This window comes from Cydia pomonella, chromosome 16 (assembly GCF_033807575.1).
Source record: "Cydia pomonella isolate Wapato2018A chromosome 16, ilCydPomo1, whole genome shotgun sequence".
Classification (NCBI taxonomy): Eukaryota; Metazoa; Arthropoda; class Insecta; order Lepidoptera; family Tortricidae; genus Cydia; species Cydia pomonella.
Genome location: NC_084718.1, coordinates 15806866 through 15821993, shown reverse-complemented (window position 1 = coordinate 15821993; position 15128 = coordinate 15806866). Strand labels below are relative to the sequence as shown.

The 15128-nt window shown below is 36.7% G+C and overlaps 1 protein-coding gene across 1 annotated transcript in view; it reads left to right on the top strand.

Moving 5' to 3' along the window:
* The window catches only part of LOC133526637 (dorsal root ganglia homeobox protein), a 99698-nt gene extending 87562 nt beyond the window's left edge, over window positions 1–12136 (top strand). Inside the window, exons 9-10 of the mRNA XM_061863329.1 lie at window positions 10268–10404; window positions 11097–12136. Coding sequence (XP_061719313.1) covers window positions 10268–10404; window positions 11097–11326 — 367 coding nt within the window. The 3' untranslated portion in view covers window positions 11327–12136. The remainder of the gene's footprint in view (window positions 1–10267; window positions 10405–11096) is intronic.
* The last annotated feature ends 2992 nt before the right edge of the window (window positions 12137–15128 follow it).

Sequence of the window (15128 nt, the reverse complement as noted above, 5' to 3'; positions counted from 1 at the left end):
ACCCTTGACATTCGGCTTCATAGGCAGGGTCACTACTCACTAAGCCAGACCGGTCGTCAAACATAGCAAACTACGTCAATAATTTACCCATTATGTTAATGCTATCGCAGGTCTTGAAATCCCAATTAGAGCATCAAAACGGGTGAGAATGCTAAAATCATTTGAGTACCACTAAACGCTTTGATGAATCCGTATCTCGTATTTAGATATTTTTCTCCACATTCATCTGTACGTCTGTATTCCTTAAGTCCGTCTGTATCCCTTAAGAAATTCTCAAGTCCGTAACTGATTAGAATTCCCTGCCCGCGAACCCTTTCCTGTATCCCATAACCCGTACGTAACGTAATATATCCCATGCCTATGTGTACTGTACAGTTGTACACTATTCACGTAAAGGACTAGTTTATTTATTCCCGCCCGGCGCGGACGCATTACCTGATTACGTACGGCACCCGCCGTAGGGTTGGGGACATATCGATGGTGTCGACATAGTGAGGAAAATGAGGTTGGGTAAACTACCCAATTGTTAGCTCCGGAAAGTACCAGTCTTTGTCACGTATTCAGGAAATTATAAATTAATTGTAGAATTGTCCCTTACAATGTCTTCAAGTAACGCTTACATTTGGATAGCTGACCCTACAGACCTAGTCTTTGCGAAGTCATATGAAATTAATCGATCTAATCCATCTAATCAATGATTTATGAAAATATTGAAATAAGTTTGGCGACTGCGTATTGTGAGTTACCTTTATCTTGTTACTGTTGTCGGAACTGCAAAAAAACAACAAGTCAGCAAAAATTCCGTTATCTAACCCAAAAGACACAAACCCTTCTTATTTATGCAGGTTTCGCTAAGTTGGATAACCTTATACTTACAATATCACCACAATTAGTGATCAGGTTCTACTACTGTATCTAAACCATTAGGTACAGTAGGCTTGAGTACGTTTGAGTTGCTCTTAAAACAGTCTTTTGACTCGCCACGGGACTTAAAAGACTCAGAAGTTTTTAAGCGGCAAGTCTCGTAAAAACGAGTCGAGTTCTTCAAATTCAGACTCAAAAGACTCGAGTTTTTACCAACACAAGAAGTACCTACCTAACATTTTATCATTTACAATAAAACACAATATAAATACTCTTCATGGCATACCTCAATAGAGGGAAATAATACAGAAATACAACACAAGTAGAGGTAAACAATAAGGGGTCTTATCGCTAAAAAGCGATCTCTTCCAGATAACCTTTACCCGAAATAATAAATTGAAATAGAGTGAACTAGGTGATTTAATTAAGCTACATATATTTTCTTAAACATTAGAAAGATATCGTTGCTAGGCCTATTTTAATGAAGCATATTTTGAATCTTGAATCTAGAGTTATTGTCAAAGACAACGCAATTGAATTTACGCCACACAAACTACCTTTCAAGTCGTTCTCGTTACTTACATCACTTTTCTAAGCCCTGCGACCACAGCCCCCAGCGCCCGCGGTAATTCTCCAAATGGCTGAAACTCGAGCCGGGCCGGTTTAAAATTGAAATTTATATGCGCGCATAATACATGAGGGATTACAGCTAGCGGGGGATCTGTCTTGAGACATCACTGACGGAAGGGAAGTTTATCATTAGGTACATAACATTGAGCTGATTCGTAGTGCTTGGTGAACTAGGTTTAAAAATATTATGAATAATTTAAAATATTGATATATACACTCTTAGAAAACCTTAGCTATCCTCATGGTCATCACTAAAGATAATTACTTTATAGAGGTGAACTTTTTCGTTCAAAAGGAATAAATAGCGCTCTAAAATTGCATTTATACTTCGCGCCTCGTCCTCGAGATTTATAACTGAAGGAAATATACATGAAGTTACGCCGATAGGTGTCACCACTCTGCGCTTAGTTTGGAGTTTTTTTTTATAAGTGGGCATAGGCCTAGATTCCACTTCTAGCCGCCTTCGCTCCGTCCGTTTAACAGGCCTTCCTACCTTACCTTTAGTCACAGAACAGTTATAGTATAATTATAACTCATGTCATCATGCCTGTCACGTTCTAACAAGTATGCAAGTGCGAGAGTGACGAATAATATGACAAGTGATAAAAATGCGACCATGATACCGCCGCAGGTAACATTAAAAAAAAAATAGGTACACAAACAGAAACGCTGTAAGATAGAATAGTTAGTGTTTAATTTAGTCCACACTAAATACTCTGAAAACACCCCAACCATCTGGCCGCAAGATTTGAAATATAAAAAGCTGTTATTTTTAAAACCATTATAAATATTAAAGAATCTATTCTTAAAGTGTAGACGACGTAATTCGCCTGGGCGAGGCGATTATAACGATTAAATATTCATTAACGAATTTTTCTTTTTAAAAGCTGAAAAAATGGCGTAAAAAGAAAATTGCCAATTAGGATCTCCCCGCCTCCTACCTTCGCTTAAAATTGAATTTGCTCCTCAAGGAATGTAGAAACTGAGTGTTAGGATGTTTAGCAAACGAATGATATGATTTTAACGTCTGAATGTTTTATGGTTCTTTAATATTCGAGATGTTAAATAATTGCCCTGATGGCAACTGAAAATAAATTATTTACCTACTTGGTATTTCAATTCGGCATGGATTATGTTTTCTAGCGGATAAAATATATTAGACGCTTTTTTCTAATTTTTTATTTGTTTTGCTGTTTTGTTATGTGTTTTAAATACACTTAGACCATGAATAGGTATATACAGCACATGGCCTAAAAAGACGTTGATATTTTTACTGCGCTATCTTGTTGATAATTTTATCAAATGTTTGCGTTTTTTTATAGAAAATATTAAAAAAAATAAACATTAAACAACGATGCTTTATTGTTAGTAAAGTACAATTTTGGTCTTTACGCCATTTTAAACTAGCACAGATGTTGTATACCGCGCTTTACCTAAAAGGCGTACAAACTTTACAGTGGCAAAGGTATACGCTTTTACAGTTTCGCAACTATAACCAGCCACCTAATAGGCACGGCACCCTGCTCTGTACGTATTCGCTGTGTTAGCGCAGCCTCGCTCAATTATTCATGCAATTAACTGATTATAGCGACATCCGGCGACACCGCCCCTAACTACAACTACTGTGTAGCAGGGTAAGGTTACCTTGCTAGGTAACCGCGTAAGTTGAAACAATGTTGTTTTAGAGCTTATTAAATACGAGTAAGTGAACGTTAACGGCACGGACGTTACATAATAAATTGCTGTAAGTAACAAAATAATACCTTTTACATTGTGCAATAATGGAGGTATGGGCATTGGGGCAACATTGTTAGCGAGATTCAAGATAAGATTTTAAAAGCCAACCTCATTTAAATGAATAATAAATAAATATTGTAGGGACATTCTTACACAAATTGACTAAGTCCTACGGTAAGCTCAAGAAGGCTTGAGGTGTGGGTACTCAGCTAACGATATACATATATTATATACAAATACTTAAATACATGGAAAACATCCATGACTCAGGAAAAAATACCTGTGCTCATCACACAAATAGATGCCCTTACTGCGATTCGAACCCAGGACCATCGGTTTTATAGGCAGGGTCACTACCCACTAGACCAGACCGGTCGTCATTTATACCTTGAATTCTCACCTACCGCTAAACATGCGTGAAATACTACGCAATGGGCAAGTGTGATAAAAATTACACTTAAACTTACTCTCTTACTGAGCAACTATTTCTGAATGACATGACTTAGGACTAACTTTATAGCTGTAATTTTATTTTGCATAAGATTGTAGTTATCTCACCGAATTACCAAGCGTCGTCAAATATGCCTCCATATTAATAAGATAATCATAATCTTCCAAGGAAACATGCCTAAACCCTTTACCGACGCCGTCACGACATAATCTTCCATCCCCTTAACCACATGACGTATAAACCGATCAAACTTGACATGACATACACCCTTTTCAAATTAAGCGACAGAGCAGCGCCCCTGCATGTAATTACTGTCAATTTATCACCATACATAATTAATTTTCATTTGTAGCAAGTGTGTATTCCGTTACGCTATATTTGATCATTTATTCACGGGGCTTCAAAGGCAGCCAATTAGATTGGGATAGTGTGTGAAGTAAACTATGCTATTAAGTAAGCATCGTCGACAATCAACTAGCTGAGAACTTTTAGAATCGATCAGATTGAAGCACTTGAATGGAAAGTACCCGTGAAGAGCTGAACACACAGGCCAATTCAAACGTACGATATTTGAATGATATTATTTAGTTATCGTGCATTCCGCTACCATCAGGTACCATCATTTAGGTACCATCAGGTTCAAACTTGCATGAGTAATTTATGAATGATCTCATTCATACTTGTTCATGCACTTTTGGAACCTACTATACATGTAATAGCGCAAGCGATACGCACGATAACTAAATAACATGATTCAAATATCATTCTGGTGTGTTCTGTGTAAATATTATTCTATGTTCGAATTGGCCTGTCACTCGAATGTGCGCTATTGACGTGTTTAATTTCAGGTCATCAAGCCCTTGAGCCTCACTTGCAGAATAACTGTTTTAATTTATAACAAAAACTTGTTCTCGTACGCTCTAGTCTACATGAATGCGTTTGCAAGTGAGACGCACTAACATTGAATTATCATTTTTCTCAATAATGAATCGCCGATTCTGAATACGGCTGCTTGTTGATTCGTGGCTGCGCGTGCTACGCCGTAGCAACATATCGCTTGGTAGCGATAATCGCTCGTAGACATTATGTGTGGTAGGCTCGAAGGTTGTTGATGGCGAGAGTCCGCAAGCAACTCGTTCGTACTTAAGAGGAAGGGGACGGCCGTTTCTCCATACAAGCGTAGTCCCCATTTTCCTCTCTGGATATTGAAATTATGGAAAATATTTTTACAGTATTTGTTGTATATCAACCATAGCTATGCCCCTACGTTTGACTATTTTCGTTTTATTATTTTTGTAAAAATTAGGAGCGAATAACAGATTTATTACAAATTTTTAAATACTCCTAACATTTATATTACAAAAATTAAAAATTTCGAAAAAATCAAACGTAGGGTTATAGCTATGGTTTATACACCGTGTTTTTTTTGAATTGCGTTAATTTCGAGGGTGCATTCCTGAGCTTAAATTAAGTTACTTTCTCAAAGACACTGATATTCTAATTAACTCCATTTCGGAGATAATCAATCATTAATTTTTATCTTATAAGGCCCTTACGAGCGTGTACACTTGCCTTAGGGCCTGTTTACTTATCGATTAGTGTTTAGTGCGAGTTCATACATTTGCTACTAAACGTAAGTACTATCTCGGACGATCGATGTTCGAAATGACATTGATATGTCACAGTTTTCAATTGTTTGGTTGAGTTAAATGTAATGCCCGTGTTACAACAACGCTATATGCAACATTTAGTTACTTTTTATAAAAATAAAAATAGTAAAAAAAAAACTTACTATGCCATTTAGTTTCCTCAAACGTACTTAGCGATACCCCGAAGTTAACCCAATTCAATAAAAACACGGTGTATACAACAAATACTGTAAACATATTTTCAATAATGTTAATATCCATTGAGGAAAATGAGGACTACGTTTCTATGAAAAGATGATTTCGCGCGTGTCCTCCACTATCGTCATAAGATTGGTGATAACGGAATGCGCTACGAGTTATTACTATACAGGATGCTTTTGTTATCCTGACCAAACTCTGAGAGTGAATATGTGGGTCATACTGAGCAACTTTTACTGTGGGGCTAACCCCGAAATCGCGAAAATTAATCAGCTGTTCTATAGAAAACATTGACTGTGATTCACCGAAATGTATGAGACGGCAGAATTATTTTTCGCGATTTCGGTGTTGGCCCCATTGTAAAAGTTGTTCAGTGTGACCCACATATTCACCCCTCATAGTTTGGTCAGTGATAGCAAAAGCAGTCTGTATAACTCCATATATCCATATATAACAGATCAATAAAAAACGTAATTTGATATTGACTATAATTTTTTTTTATACTACGTCGGTGGCAAACAAGCATACGGCCCGCCTGATGGTAAGCAGTCTCCGTAGCCTATGTACGCCTGCAACTCCAGAGTTACATGCGCGTTGCCGACCCTAAGCCCCCCCCGTTGAGCTCTGGCAACCTTACTCACCGGCAGGAACACAACACTATGAGTAGGGTCAAGTGTTATTTGGCTGCTGTTTTCTGTAAGATGGAGGTACTTCCCCAGTTGGGCTCTGCTCTAGATCTGGAATGACATCCACTGGTTGTCTGAATTGAAAGTATTTAGGTATGTAATCCATAGAAACTTAAAACCTGAATCTAAGAATAAATAATACTAAACATAAAACTAAATATAGAAAATAACAAAGGAAAAATAAAAATATAGTTACCTACAAAAAAAAAAACAATCACAAAGAGAACACCCCGTCCGATAAATCAACCTGCGGCATGGACCCCATGACACTGGCGGCGTTGACGTATATTGACTTGGCATTACTGGCCATGCAGCTTATTTGCATCTATTTGCACTATAAGTTACAAGAAATACAGTTAGTAAATTGATCCACAGCAATTCCAGCTGGGTACTTAGGTCCAGCCGCGAACGTAACGAAGCGTCCGCACTAATTGGTTTCAGCGACATCTACCGCCTTGAGGAGCTAATATGAATATTCAAGCGAATTGAATTGTGCCTCACAAAGGGAATCAATTTGGTCCTTAATGTCCTTTAGTAGTTTTGATTAATAAATGAACGCAGGAGATTTGCATTTTGACGTTTTGTGAGAGCGAATTTTGAGATAATAGATTTGATAATGTGGTATTACAATTACTCAGGTAGCTTGGAGCTGTTCTGTTCTTAATCTGGTTTTCGTCTATATACAGCTCAAAAATTATTTTAATTGTACAGATGCTAATAGTTTCGACAGTTATCGATATAATCTTTCACATGTAGTTTAATTATATAATTCATTAATCAAGCTACGCATGTCTGATGTCTTCTAAAACTTTCAATTATCTCGACTAGAATATATATATATGACGTATTAAATAAAGCATACATATAAACTACCCATATAAACATGCTTAGAAAAGTATGTTAGAGCCTTTATCCCTACTAGTTTAAAACGTATACATAAGTATAAGTGCGAAAGTAACTTTTGTCCTCTTTACGCATAAACTGCTGAACCGATTTAGATGGAATTTTAGCATGAAGATAGTTTCGGGCTCGAGAAAAAACATAGGATAGTTTTTACCAATCAGACGAAGTCACGAGCAGAAGCTAGTATAACATCATTGGACACAAAACAAAAGTCAACAGGCCAACATTATACCTACCTACATTTTCCTTGATTCCCATATTTTATATTTAACTCACGCCACGATACACAAAAAACAGCCTTAATATACAAATCCCAAATTACATCAACTTTTAAAATTCCGACATGAAAGCCCTCGCACTTCACGTGATACATTTAACAAGCTCTTTACCTCAAAAGCAAATGCAATAAATGGAACAACATCGAAGCCGGCATGAAAGATAAAATCAAAGTGCTTTAAAGGCGACACATTTAATTTGGCTCGTGGCCCGGTGTGGCCAAGCTACGAGGTGGGAGCGATTAATGAATTTATTAGTTATACGCAAATGTAGAGATATACATGTACCAGACTTCGATCTTGTTTTTGTTACAATACTTTTAAGATGACGACGATTTATACACTTTACTTTCGCTCAGAAAACTCGTAGTTCATCGAGTTTATTCATTTTAAATCATTAATTCTCGTAGATTTAACAACTAGGTTAGGTAAATACGGTTTATGTGAAAGTATAACCTATTTTAAAATCTATGCACGATAAAATCAAAGTGAACAATCCCTTAGCCTACATAGTAGGAGCGGCTGGCGGGGTTATGCATTATTACCCCGGGTAATGAACTCAAATCCATCGATTCCATTTAAGACCGTTAAACGATACAAGTTGAAATTAAGAGCGGCGATTGAAAGCTAGACGTTGTCCTATAGCAAAAAAGTATTGATCTTTTACCTTTTTTACTGACATTACTTTTGAACTGACTTCAAAAATGAGATTTTTAATTCAACGGCTCAACCGGGTAAACTTGATGTGCTTATTACTTTAATAATACCTACAAAAAATGTAACTACCCTAACTTAAATCTTCTTATCGGCCTACAAATGTAAATATATCCGACTTTTCTCACTTTATATAACTAACTATATAACCCGCTCACTCTCACGCACACGCTCCCGCTCTCGTTTATACCCTCTATCCTCTCATCAAGTATGCACTAAGGGAATGGGCGAGCGGCGCGACACCTCGTCGTTATTTCATTGTCTGCAGCGTCAGCGAGCTAACCGGATCACTTGCTTGCTTGCCAATTATTTCACCATGGCTCTGGCCTTTGCCCAGTTTGGGTAGCACGTGTTTATTCGCTTTGTAATAGCCCCCTTTATGATTTGGAGAAATGGAGAAAACATCACCTTTGCTGGTCGTGCAGTAGTGAAGAAATGAAGACTGGTCAGATTATACGGAAATTGGGGCATTTGATAATCACTAATATAATTTGTAGTACAGCTGTAAATATCCTGCCTATCGACTGTACGAATACTGAATAGCTAACCGAAACCGTATTAGTTGATCGGTTTAAAGTTAAAACCCATATTGACGTAATTACATGCCGCGGTAGGTATTTGCAATTAGTGCGCGATAATTGCGTCACCGCGCTAATGAGTTGCATGCGAGCTCGTGTAATTGGTTAATCGTAATTAGTTAATTAGGATACCTACGTAGATGAAATTTGTTTATGTATATGGGCATTATTTTTGAGAATCATGACGCTGTATCTACATTTTACGTTTTAACCTTAGATCGTCATATAACAATATCCGTAGTTTCTTACGTAATAAAGTAGTACAGATTTTATTTTTTCGATGTAAATTTTGCCGAGATCTTCATTCACATAATTTTTCAACAAAACTATGTTTAATAACAATTGAAAAATATATTTTAGATTAGGATACATTTGTGGTTATTCTGTTCAGCGGTTTAGGAAAAAAATGCTTTCAAACCTATTCAAAAAATTGAAATGAAATATTCAGCAAGTTTTTTTTTATACTGTGATAAGCAGTCAAGTTACCTACTACTACATATTTTTGGATTTGGTTTCCACCATTGGGATCTAGCAAACAAATTACAAAATCCTAAAAATCGTACCACTTTAAGAAGCTTTGATTTGTTTAAAAATCCTTTTGTAATCCTGGCCAATCCAAATTAGATCCTATATCAATCCCATAAGGACACATACGTTGTCAGTTGAAGCATTTTCCTTGCCGTGACGAGGCGGGGCCGGCCCGCTTGGCTGCCCACGGGGTGTCGCGCCCTCGCGATTCGAGAAAACAGCCCTTGCATCGATCGCTGCAGATTGGGCCAGATTTAAAGAAGCCTGCATATTCTATGAGGACGTTGCTAGGTGCATATATTAAGAGATTTGGTTAACTTTATGAAGCAGGTAAAAACTTTAGAAGATATCACAACGAAACCATGAAAACATGAAAAAACTCATTCAGGACCAACTTTATCAATTATTACAACCTGGACTTTAATTGGCAGAAAGTATGACTGTGACGCATAGGCCAACGGTCTTGATCACATCGTGAACGAAAAATTAAAATAAAATTAAATACCTTTACACAAAACTTTTAGAAAATATTAAAATGTTGTCGTTCCTATTAAGGACAGTTTAAATTTACCTATAAGCGGACACTCTTACACCTCTTTTACTCTGGTAATTTAAAAACAATTGACATACAGCTCACAACATTATAATTATTAATCCCTTATTCATGAATTGCTACATATTATAGTAAGGCATCCAAAGTTTGAAATAAACCAATCTTAAGGGTAGGTTAGGTACTACGCATGCATGCTCGTATACTTGGTTTCAGCCAAAGTTTACCTGTGAAATAAACCGTTAGAAGGTATGGATCCTGTACTTATATGGTTATTAGATATGGATACATGATCATATATTTAGTTCCTTAGACTTTTTGATTGGGTATTGAGACAAAGATTGCTTGCTATGGATTCGCGTTGTAGGTACCAATGTCTTCGACAAGCGGGTACACCGTAACCTATCAAAAACCGTAATTAATAAAACAAATTATGTATAATTTCATGACGTATGGTTAAATCCTGTTTTGCATATTGTATTGAGTTTTTCTTTATTGTTACAGTTCAAGCGCCTACCGAGCATCGCCTGCGGCGGCGGGAGACGCGCCCCCCGCGCCGCCGCTGTTCCTCCCCCCGCACCTCAGCCACCTTTCGCAGCACCTCAACCATCTGTCGCAACCATTCTTCCCCAGCTTGAAAGGTAAGAGCTACACACTATTTCAAAATATTCTTCGTCTCCAACATACCTAATACAACATTTTTTTCCTGATATGCCACTTCACGCCAGTTGGGTACTCCTAACGTAAGGCAAAGTAGGCAACTTGCAGAGCTGGATGCATATTAGTAGAATATAATCGGCGATATCAATAAAATACGAACCTGCAGCCTCGAACATCTAGCGAGAATGAGGAAAATGATCAAGCTGTGAAAGCAGTCGAGTAGAAAATGTTTGTCTACCTACCCCTGATACTTTCCGCTGGAGTTGCTCCGGCATGGGCGTGTCCAAAAAGAGACCTTTAAAATTACAACGGTCTTTCCACCTACGCTGAATATACTTTTTCTCCAAAGCTATCATCTTTAATACTAGTATTCTTTAATAGCATGAAAATCGCATAAAATTTAATATTTTTGTATTGGCTGTAGGCAGTGTTGACCGAACGTTACCTAATTAGAATTGACCATATTGAAAATTAACCATTGCAACGGACGGTTACAGTTTACGGTTCAATTTGTAATGGTTAATTTTCAATATGGTCAATTCTAATTAACGTTCGGCCAACACTGGCTGTAGGTATAGGTATATACATATATAGGCTTAACCATACGTATTGATTCTCTTTCTCGGTAGTCTAAGCTGGACGTTTTGTCTCTAAACTCTCTTATTTTCCCTAGGTTGGGGCGCCCCCTGCCCCTGCTGTCCCAAGGAGGAAGCCCGTTCAACCAGCGTGGCCGAGCTCAGGCGTAAAGCCCACGAACACTCGGCAGCATTACTGCACTCCCTGGCCAGCTTCCAGTCGCGAGCGCTGCTGCCGCTGCCGCTGCACCTGCCGCCGCTGCCTATGTCGCTGCTCCCGCACGAGCCGCCGCCGAACCAGCCAGAGACACAGAAAAATATAGACTAAAGTAGTAACAGTGGGTCAGACGCATTTTGAGGGAGCGTATGAAGATATTAACTAATTTATAGTGTTGAAAAAAAGCACGCAAAATGGATTGTCGAATATCTATATAAAATACAGAGATTGATGTATACCGCTTGGGCTTCTTAAAACCGCAATGTCACATATGAAGATTCTTAAATGATTAATCGTAATCAATCTTGTTGTAGGCCTAGACATTGGCTATCGAGTATCTCCTAGCTAATGCAGGTTCCTACCTACTCCTTTCATAAATACACATCAACAACCTGTATTTTACCTGTCGTGTGGATTTCAATAAATGTTATAGTCTCTAACATCCCACCGTCCTAATAATAGTACAAATTGAATTCATTGTTAAATTGAAAACAGTTGATTTTGATTTTGTTTCGTTTGATTTTAAAACAAAACAAATTCAATTCTATTTTCTAAAACCATTGATTCAAATTTGACTGCCAATTTTTCTTGTATTGTGGGCCGCTAGAGCTAAACAGACTGTAAATAATTTCGTAATATCAACTGCGATACAACACGAAAGTAATTTAAAACAAATATTATGTTCAGATTTATGTTAAGTATACATTTATTAATCGATGAAACTGTGGATTCTTGTGCCATATACATTAGTCGTGCCAAACTATGTGCCATAACCCTTAGCTTAGGATATTTCTTGCTCATTCCTTTATAAGTTTATACTGTAATTGTGTTTAATGAAACTATGTCCATGATTTGAAAGTGTAAGTGCCAAATTGCAATAATAACGAGGTTTTAAAATGTTTATTCAAGCATCTGCTAAAGATAAATATATAACTAACCATAAATATAGTTATTACAAAAATTGAACTTTCAAAATATAAACTTACCCATATTTGGAATTATTATTTAGTTATTGTAAATATTTTTATACCATTGCAGTATTCGACCAAAAGCTATTGTGCATATTTCTTTTCAATGTCAAATACGTATATAGGAAAAAATGTTAAGTATCTAGTCATTGTTTTCATCGTATACAAAACTTTGAGTATATAAGTATATAATTATCTAACAGATCGTCAGATAACAATCAAAACATTTATTTCTGATATAATTATATTATTATATTATATTATAAAAAGACATTCTGATAAAAAATTATAACTAGAAATAAGCCCTATGTCCCGTTCCGACTGTCACCTGATCACAAAACTCATTAATTGCAAAAAAAATTTTTTTAACTTGATGTAGTAATTAGTTTGATTTTCACCTGACAAGATATTTATTTGATGAAAACAGTGATTATTATTGTTCAGTGATTCGATGTTTGTACGGTGTCTGTAGTTAAGTCGTTTTGTAAATAAAATAACATAATAATTATTGTATTATATATTTGATATTATACTTAATACTTCTCTAAAAAGAACAGTTCTATCCATTGATAAATCGGTCTTCTGCCAATCTCATGTAGGTACAAGAACGCGACGATCAAGTCGAACGGATAGTTTTCAAAATTGTCGAATAAACTTCGATCTTACAAAGTGCATTGCATATACATATAATATTAATTAATTTAAATGAATATCATTAAAATCCCATTTTCTTGGTTTATAACTTACTACTTACTTGGCTGTATCTGGCGCTTTCAAACATGAACATCTTTTTTCATCGATTATGATGAAAAACATTGTGTGTAACTCCGGGGGTAAGAATAATACTCCAGCCTGCGGCTGTCGTGAATACATAAACTCTCGTAAAATGTTTCACTTAGGTACCCCCCTCGTCACACAATGTACTATTGATGGCTAATTTCGTAAAGAGATATATTATTTTGTATGTTACGAAAAATTATCGACATTCAATCGCCATCAGATTACGAGTAATCAAGGCCCTAATATTGTCAAAGAGTTAGAGTGTATGTTCAGATATTTTAACAAACTTAGACCGCCCTGACCACCCTGATGGCAACTGTCATTCTTTATTAAGAGTATAGGCCTCGGCCGCTTTTCTATAAAAACGTAGTCCCCATTTTCCTCTCTGGATATTAACGTAATGGAAAATGTTTTACATATTTTGATGTATATTAACCATATCTATGCCCCTTTGTCTGACTTTTTTCGATTTATTTATTTGTGTAAAAATTAGGAGCGCGGAACTTTTATACTAATTAAAGATTCGAAAATATCTAACATAGGGGCATAGCATAACATCGGTAGTTTATTTTTATAGTTTTATTATAGTTACCTAATACGAATATAGTCTTGCAGACAAAAATATGGATACATATGGTGTCTGAAATAAATATTTTCATTTCATTTCATTTTTATAGCTGTGGTTGATATGAATATCAAATATTTGTTGTAACTGTGTCAAAATATATTTAATAATGTTAACGGGAATTTTCACAAAATAGTGTATCCAATTAGCGTGAGTTGTTAAGAAAAGATAATCACTGTCAGTTTTGTGACGATTTAAGCATTAAATTTCAAAAAAAACTTGGTTTTGGTGTTCATTTCTAAACTATGAGCGATATTACAATACAAAAAGTTAATTTCTATAAGATTTTGCTTAATCGTCGTCACAAAACTGACAGCGATTAACTTTTCTTAACTACTCACGCTAATTGGATACATTAATATTTTCTTGAAAACTCCCTAATACCCAGAAAGGAAAATGAGCACTATGTTTGTATGAAAAGGCGGTTTCGGGGCAGCCGTGGTCTATCTTCTTAATCTATTTTTTTTTATACTACGTCGGCGGCAAACAAGCATACGGCCCGCCTGATAGTAAGCAGTCTCCGTAGCCTATGTACGCCTGCGCGTTGCCGACCCTAAACCTCCCCCTCGTTGAGCTCTGGCAACCTTACTCACCGGCAGGAACACAACACTATGAGTAGTAGGGTCTAGTGTTATTTGGCTGCTGTTCTGTAAGGTGGAGGTACTTCCCCAGTTGGGCTCTGCTCTAGATCTGGAATGACATCCACTGGCTGTGCCCTACCACACAAAGCGAGAAGACATTCACAATGCCCATACCTCTCTTTTGGACGTAGTTTAAGGACGTTTTACTGTTTAACTCACATATTTTTAGTCTAGTTTCATTTGTGACGACGATCACGATTTGTGGTCACTATAGCCGCGCGCAGCCCTCTACTCATACACTATTAGTGCTTGATAATGGAGACAGTCTCTCCGAAACATGTCGCACGAGTGACTAAAAATACGTGAGTAAACCTTTTGGACGCCATTGACTGATATAACAGTACCCAGTACCGTAGGTCCAACGCCAAAGACGGATTAATCCGTCACAGACCACAGAACAACATAGACTTACGTGCATATGCATAAAGTTCAATTTCAGTTTTGTCACTTCGGTGACGTGGCGTCCGAATGACAGCTTTTGTGTTTGACACGGTGTCGAAAAGGTTAAACCGTAAAATATAGTACTGTTAGTATGACTCACGTCAGTTTAAATTCCTTTACCTTTCTTATAGTCGTATGTCCTTATTGCAATAATACTTACCACTCGGAACAAATGTTAATACAGTTACGATATACATATAACATAGTATTGTAAGTAGACGTACAGTCCGCCCCATATTGTATATAGAGAGCCGAGAGACGACCACTGCACTATGCACGAACCGTGGAATTGTTGGGACGACTGTACTTGTATGATAATATAAATATTATACTTAATATATACGTACCTTAGGCACATTTAAATACCTAGTTGTTTTAATTATTGCAAAATAAACTAATATGTACATGAGATTTTGTTTGTTTTCTATTATCAACAGATCTAACCCTTTGAATTCCAA